The 6,918-nt window shown below is 34.9% G+C and overlaps 1 protein-coding gene across 2 annotated transcripts; it reads right to left on the bottom strand.

Moving 5' to 3' along the window:
- Positions 1–4,682: 4,682 nt before the first annotated feature.
- LOC137817297 (protein LIGHT-DEPENDENT SHORT HYPOCOTYLS 2) lies at positions 4,683–6,379 on the bottom strand. 2 transcript variants are annotated; one of them, XM_068620548.2, is made up of 2 exons: positions 5,148–6,379; positions 4,683–5,056 (listed from the first exon to the last, which is right to left on the bottom strand). In XM_068620548.2, exon 1 carries the CDS (start codon positions 5,738–5,740, stop codon positions 5,189–5,191), a length of 552 nt encoding a protein of 183 aa, XP_068476649.1. In that variant the 5' UTR covers positions 5,741–6,379; the 3' UTR covers positions 4,683–5,056; positions 5,148–5,188. The 2 variants fall into 2 exon arrangements, with proteins under 2 accessions (XP_068476649.1, XP_068476648.1); XM_068620547.2 differs by having other exon boundaries at positions 4,683–5,010; positions 5,148–6,375.
- Positions 6,380–6,918: the final 539 nt, after the last annotated feature.

The following is a 6,918-nucleotide window of genomic DNA, read 5'->3' on the forward strand; positions in this document are numbered from 1 at the left end:
CAAAACAATCTATACTCAGCGGTGGGAGGCGTGTAAACCAGCTCAATGCTGCCCCTTTCAGAGTTGTAGGAAATACTCTGCACATAACAACATCATTCCATGTATACAAGCTGATTTGAGTAGTATATATTGCAATATGCTCATCAGGATCCGTACTTCCATCATATTTGTCAATGGTTAAGTTCTTCCAGTTGTCAGGCAACGGAATATCGACTATAACATCATAAAACGGATGTTTTCTGGAAGATGTTCCTGCACAAACCCCAGAATTTTCAAGCCATCTTCTTCTGGTTTGAGAATTTTCATTATATATCCTCTCGTTCACTTGTACCCCCGGTTGGACAGTTTCGAAAGATGAATTCAAAACCGTTTCCTCTTGTAACTTTCTCCTCATGTGTGCGTTTTCGGCCCTTAACATACTCAATTCTTCTTCATTATTCTTTTTTAACATCTCGAATTCTTTTTGTAATTGGACCAACATTGCCATTGGCATGTTAACATTGTCTTCCCGATCTCCACCTTGTTCTCCTCCTTGACTCATCTTGTCTTTAACCCTTCTCAATTGACCCTCGGCCCCACGGTGGGCGCCAAAATGTTCTTACAACAAGGACCAAGAACACTTGAAATGGGTTAATCAAGACTAATCCTTCAATCTTAGGCTGAATACTATCTTGGGCCGGGTACTCCTTGATGAAAACTCTTTGCTTCTTCTCTCGGCTGGTTCTCTCGGCTTCTCCTCTCGGCTGGTGCTCTCGGCTTCTCCTCTCGGCTGGTGCTCTCGGCTTCTCCTCTCGGCTGGTGATCTCAGCTTCTCCTCACAACAGGTGGGGGGTACCTGCAAGTCGCTCCGATGCCAAAGTCAGAAAAGGTTTTACGTTCATCAGATAAAATCACTCTTACCTCTTTCTATCTCTGAACTCCTATTTATAGAGTTTCTTTAATGGGCTTTCCCTTTACTCTTGGGCTTTCTTTCTGCACCTTTTTTATTATTTGTGCACCCCTCTTGCAAGTTTTTATCTAATTGGGCTTTTACAACTTTTATATTTGTTTTATTCTTGTCTTTATTGCTTTCGGTCAAAACCTCTCGGTTTTAACTTAATCATCTTAATTGTTATACTATGTAGTTCTCGGCATGAACCTCTCGGTTTTACCCTATCAGTACACTTTACGTAATAAATAAGTTTTCAGGATTAATATGTATTATATTATTATAACATCAAATTTTAGTCGATAAGTTAATATAAAATATATGTGAGATTTTTAATATATTTTTCTCATGTTAAGATGTGTCAACTCGTATGAAACTATATATTATGAGTTATTTGATAACGGATATATGTAGATTTATAGATTTTAGTACTGCTGTTAAAAGAATAATATTAAAAAATAAATTTTAAACTTAACTCAATCTTATAAAATTGATTTATAAAATAAAGTTTACACCTAATTGTATATTTTAAAATATTTTTATCTTTGTATCTAACAATATACACCACTTTCTTCTTCATGTCTTATTATTTCATCTATAGATAACTATTAAAAAAAAAGGAACATGAGAATAAAGGAGTATTGAGAGATTACGACACTTATAGCTTTGTCTTATGCAATAAAGTTATTGAAGTAGTTCCTAAAAGTTGAGAGATTTCCCCGTAGAGTGTCCAATAATAATGGAAGAGTTTCAAATTAGTTGAGGAGATTTCAAATGAACCCATCACCAGCGGCCAGAACCCCGCCGCGTGTGTTGCCCAGTGTTTCTTATTATTCACATCTTTACTTTATACTCATTCTTTACAAGTAAATATTTATAGATTTTACACTGTCTTTAGTCACCCATGGAATTATTTTCTAGCAAAACATTTAACTATTTTGCTACACTTTCTAACCAATATACTTTTTTCGATTTTTACTAATAATGTAAAACTATATAGATATCTTTTTCACTAAATGCCTTTTTCTTGCAATGCATTTTCTACGAGTAAAAAAACGCCATAATATATGATTTTGCATTGATCTGTTGTATCTTTAAACATGAAAAAGAGTATAAAAATGTTTTTAACACCCCCTATATATAAATAAATATATAAGGTAGTAAGGTTTAGAACATGGAGTAGAGGATTAAGGATTGAAAACCTATGATCCAAAATTTTGATTTCACATTAATAAATCCAAAACACCATTAACTCAAAAATCTCCCCAACAGAATGTTAATCCCTCAAAAACCACATGACTAAACACAGACTTTTAAGTTAATTATTATTAACAAGAGTCAAGTAAGTTATTTTCTTTTGATGCATGAAAGAACCATATCTATACATCCAATTATGGATAAACATATATAATATGAAACAACATTTTATCTAGGGCAAGAAAAAAAATCAAACGAATATAATTTTAAAAATTAAATCTTCAAACTAACTAATTAGTAATTAAAATCTCAATAACTAATTAAATATTAATTTAAAAATTATTTATCAATGATAAATACTAATTAAAATATCAATAATTTTTTAATTTTTATAATAATATCTAATTTATTCCATCTAACAACTACTTATTTTTATATTAAATAATTTTGTAGGAATGTTGTTAGAGTTTATAATTTATTTTTATATCATAATATTGAACCATTATACTTTTTTAATATATTATAAAGAAATATTTTTCTCTAAAGATAAATTTAATAAAATATATTTAAATTAGTATATTAAAATTATATAATATAAAGTTAACCATTTTTATTTTTTATTCTTATATAATTTAGGACTAATATAAAATAATTGACTTAATAAGTTTTAAGTCCATGTAAATAGTATTTTGACCATATATACTAATCACATTGAAGTTAAAACCAGATAATAGTAGATTATTTTTAAAGGATATTAGAAATCGTTGTTGATAATGTTGGGAGCTATCAACATTTAGACTAAAGTATATTAAATAGTAAAATGTTAAATCTTAAAAGACCAATTTTACATTTTACATGCATTTTTTTTCCGAAATAGTTGTTAGAAGCACGAAGAATGATTAATATGAACATGTTTAAATAGGCCTTAAGATTTTGTTTCACTACTATTATAATTTCAAATTTATTATGAGATTGAATCATTCCTCAAATATTCAATTTATTTAATTTATTTTTTATCGAAAAAAAACTCATTCTATTCTCATAAAAACGTTGATAGGAAGTGTGATTTTCAAACTAAAAAGATTGGTGGTGTAATTTCTTTTCTCTTTTTCTTTGAAGAGAAACATTTTGTTACTCAAGAAAATTCACTGTATTAGTTCAGTGCATCATGATGTGTAACTGTCGTTGAAACATTTGTTTAAAGGAAAACCTTTTTTGCACGTAAGTGAGTGATCAGTTAGTTTCTAATATATCCATTATGTAATTATAACTAATTATCATAAAAATGTCAAAAGTTATCTACAAACAACTACTGTAAATAAAAATGTCAAACGACCTAAATAAAAATAAATAATTTGTTTAGATAAAAAGATTTAAAATAAATGTGACAAGTGGAGAGTAAATTCCAACTTTCAAGTGCTAACGAGAGCCCTAGAGATGCCATTATTTGCAGATAAAAATGAAACAATCGAGTGAGTTATGAATATATAAAAAAAACATGGCTTAAGTTGGTAGCTAGGTATATTAAATAGCTAAATCACAACATGTTTGTGCTCTATAATTGCGAACTCCCGTCAACAAAGCCTTTTGGATGATATAACAAGTTGAAATGAAGGGCTAAGTAAATAAACCTGAATGAGTAGTTAAAAATTTGAAAGTTCATCAATTACTTTATTGTCTTGCGCAGAATGAAGGATAAAAAGTTACAATCATCGTCGTCAAAGGTCTACCTTTCTCTCTGTTAAAGCCTAATTAATGTATATCTTTCCCCATTCAATCAACAAGCTAACAAACAATATATTAGGTTTTGATCTTTAGCCATAATTTGAATAAAGGACCCTTTCACCCAAAATGACCTAGCCAACCATTCAACAAGGAGACAGTCCATCATCAACACACCAAAAAGAACAACTTTTTATATATAAAAAATAATAGGTCGTTCTCCAAGCTAAGGGGATTAGGCAAATAAAAAGTTAATCTATCCAATTACTTTTGACACAATCATCTTTAGCTGCCATCTGTAATAGAGAAACACAATCTGCATTGGTCTATATCATACATTTTACTAGATCATCTTTAGTTAAGTATTGAACTGCATTAGACCATTTACATGTTAGGCTCGTGAGTCCTCTCAAGCTACTACTCATCAATGCTTTATTTTCGTAATTTTAGCTAGTTAATAATTCCTCTAGGTTAGACCCTCACCATTTCAATTGGAGCTCAAGTTAGATCCTTAAGAAATAGTTATACGTTTCTTTGAACTTCTCTCCCTCCGAATGTGCATGGATGCTGAGAGAGAAAGGCCCGCAAGAAGGATGGTTGTGTGTTTCATAAGAAATAAAAAAAAAAACTGCAGCTAATAGGTAAATCTCCGAATACAGAAATCAATATAGGAAAAAGCCACGCGTGTGTTGTACTTACGCTTATGTTCATGCTCACTCAATCCCCGCAACGTCTCAGCTTTACAACGAAAGCATGTACACATGTTATGTAGATTCCCTGCAGCAGCATACATGTAACTAATGGAAGACAAATGTGTGTGTATATATATAACAGCTTATTCAATACCCACACCCAATTAATTAATCCCCTGTAAAGGCAATAAATATTTTCAAAAAGGCTCTCACTTACAGAGTAGAGAGATTAAAGTGCATGCTTCATAAATATACACTAGATGAACATGATGACTGAGATATATATATATATATATATATTAACTTGAGTACAAATATGATAACATATCTTCTAGTAGTAGTTGACGCAGAGAGGTGGTGGCTCTTAACTTCCACTATCTACTTCCCCCGACTCAAGAAGCGAGAACAATTTCAAGGGCATCATCTCAAGAATCTAGAGGACGAAGCACGTCTTCGAAGAGACAAAAGCACCTTAAAATTGCAAAAAAGCAGCACAAAACATCCGCCACTCGGTTTACTAAACCAATAATAAAGATCAACATACAAAGGACAAAAGGCAAAGCAAAATAAACACACCATAGAATATAGAAACGATTGATGTTTGATACCTGTGGTGAAACATTGGTAGGAAGCCTCTCTTTAAAGGTGGTTAAGTAGGAGCGGGAGTGAGCTTGGACTTGGGCCTCTTCCTTTTCTTCTCGTAGCTAACACCTCTCGCCTTCGCCTGAAAATCACGAACATCGCGCAGGTAAATCCTGACGGCGCGTGCACCGAAGGGGTTGGTCTCCGGGCGGCCGCCGTTTTCCTCGTAGGCGGCGCGGAGGCGGCCTATGAGGGCATCAAGGCTGCCCCACGCTTGGCGGAGCGGGCAGGGACATGGCGCGGGAGGGTTGGGAAGACCGAAGAACGGGCAAGGGTGGTTGTGAACCTTGGTCTTCCCGAACTGGTCGAGGTAGTGGAGGAATTCGAGCACGTGCGCGCCGCTGCACAGGGCCAACGAGAGTGGTGGACGGTGGTTCCTTAGGTACTGGCAGAAAGTGTTCCAGTCTCGGCGTTTTTGGTTCTCGTAACGGCTGGGAGTAGTGCTCCCACTGTTGCTTCCGGATGAAGGAGAGGAGACTGCCGAGGTTCCAGTGGTTGGATTGGAGGTGGGGGTCTCCATCTTGTACCTGGGGCTTGCTGATTCCGAAACCAAATCCATGGATCTGATCTGATATATATCCCTCAAGCCCTTTTTCTTTAAACCCTTGGATCTGCTTTAGATCTTGGTAGTATGATGGTAGTTTGGTAGTGAGGTAGCAAGGACTAGGGTTTTTGTCTTATAATAATAATAATAATAATATTGATATGGACGATATGCAGTAGTGATATTAACTGGAGAAGTGAAAAGGGTTTACATATAATATGTATATATTTATATCATGCAGAGAAAGAAAGAATGGGTGTTGGTGGAAAGTAGAGAGGTGGAGGTGGAGGCGGAGGACAGGAAGCGGGGCAGTGACAGATGAGAGGTGGAGGTGGAGGAGTAGGTGGGTTCCATTGTGGGGAGGGTGAGAGAGGGTTTGGAGTAAGGAAGGGAGTGAGTGTGAGATTAGAAAAAGTGGAGTGAGTGTAGTTTGGTTGGGGTAAGGAGGGAGCAGTAATTGGTGGAAGTGGAATGATTCCTGGGTAAAGCTTAGAGATGGATGAGGTAATCAGGTATTTGTATCCAGAAAAGCTCGAGGAACTCAGAGTTATGTGGTAGCCTAGTAAGTGAGAGAAAGTGGGCGTGGGTTGGAGAATGGTGAAGAACCGAGGGTTAAATGAAGGAGAGGAGGCTGTTGTGCCGAAACAGGACAAAGTTTGGCAGTAGGCAGTGATGATGGTGACCAAAGATGACCAGACATTTCAAATTATGCACATTCCTCACTCTACTTTTCAGCGCGTCACTTACACCTTTTACCCTTTTCCCATCATAATAATACATACATACATACTACTACAACTTTCTTTTCTTCCTTTCTCAAACCATCACTCCTCTTTTTCCTTTTATATATGCACACCAATGCTAAAATTTCATTTCTACACAACCACCAATGACCTCATGGGAACGTCTAAAATGTCAAATGATATTTACTGAGAACAAAATAACTACAAGTCTTATTATAAATGATATGGTGATATAAAAGATAATGAAGTTCTATGTATCATTTATTGTTAAGTAAACAATCTGAATATGATACAACTTTGTAGTACAAGTGTGTCGTGGTTCAAGTATGGAATTCAAATGAAGGAATTAAGTGAATCTCTGTGTGTGTGCCGCAGAAGAATGAAGGAGGAGTTGAAAGGGGAGAAGAAGGAACAGCAAAAGAGGTTTATGGAAAAGATTGAAGACTCTGC

Source organism: Phaseolus vulgaris, chromosome 7, assembly GCF_051622355.1.
Source record: "Phaseolus vulgaris cultivar YP4 chromosome 7, ASM5162235v1, whole genome shotgun sequence".
Classification (NCBI taxonomy): domain Eukaryota; kingdom Viridiplantae; phylum Streptophyta; class Magnoliopsida; order Fabales; family Fabaceae; genus Phaseolus; species Phaseolus vulgaris.

What these genes read in the sequence shown, in the direction of transcription:
- LOC137817297 (XM_068620548.2), bottom strand. Translation starts at nt 5,740, where the DNA reads ATGGATTTGGTTTCGGAATCAGCAAGCCCCAGGTACAAGATGGAGACC.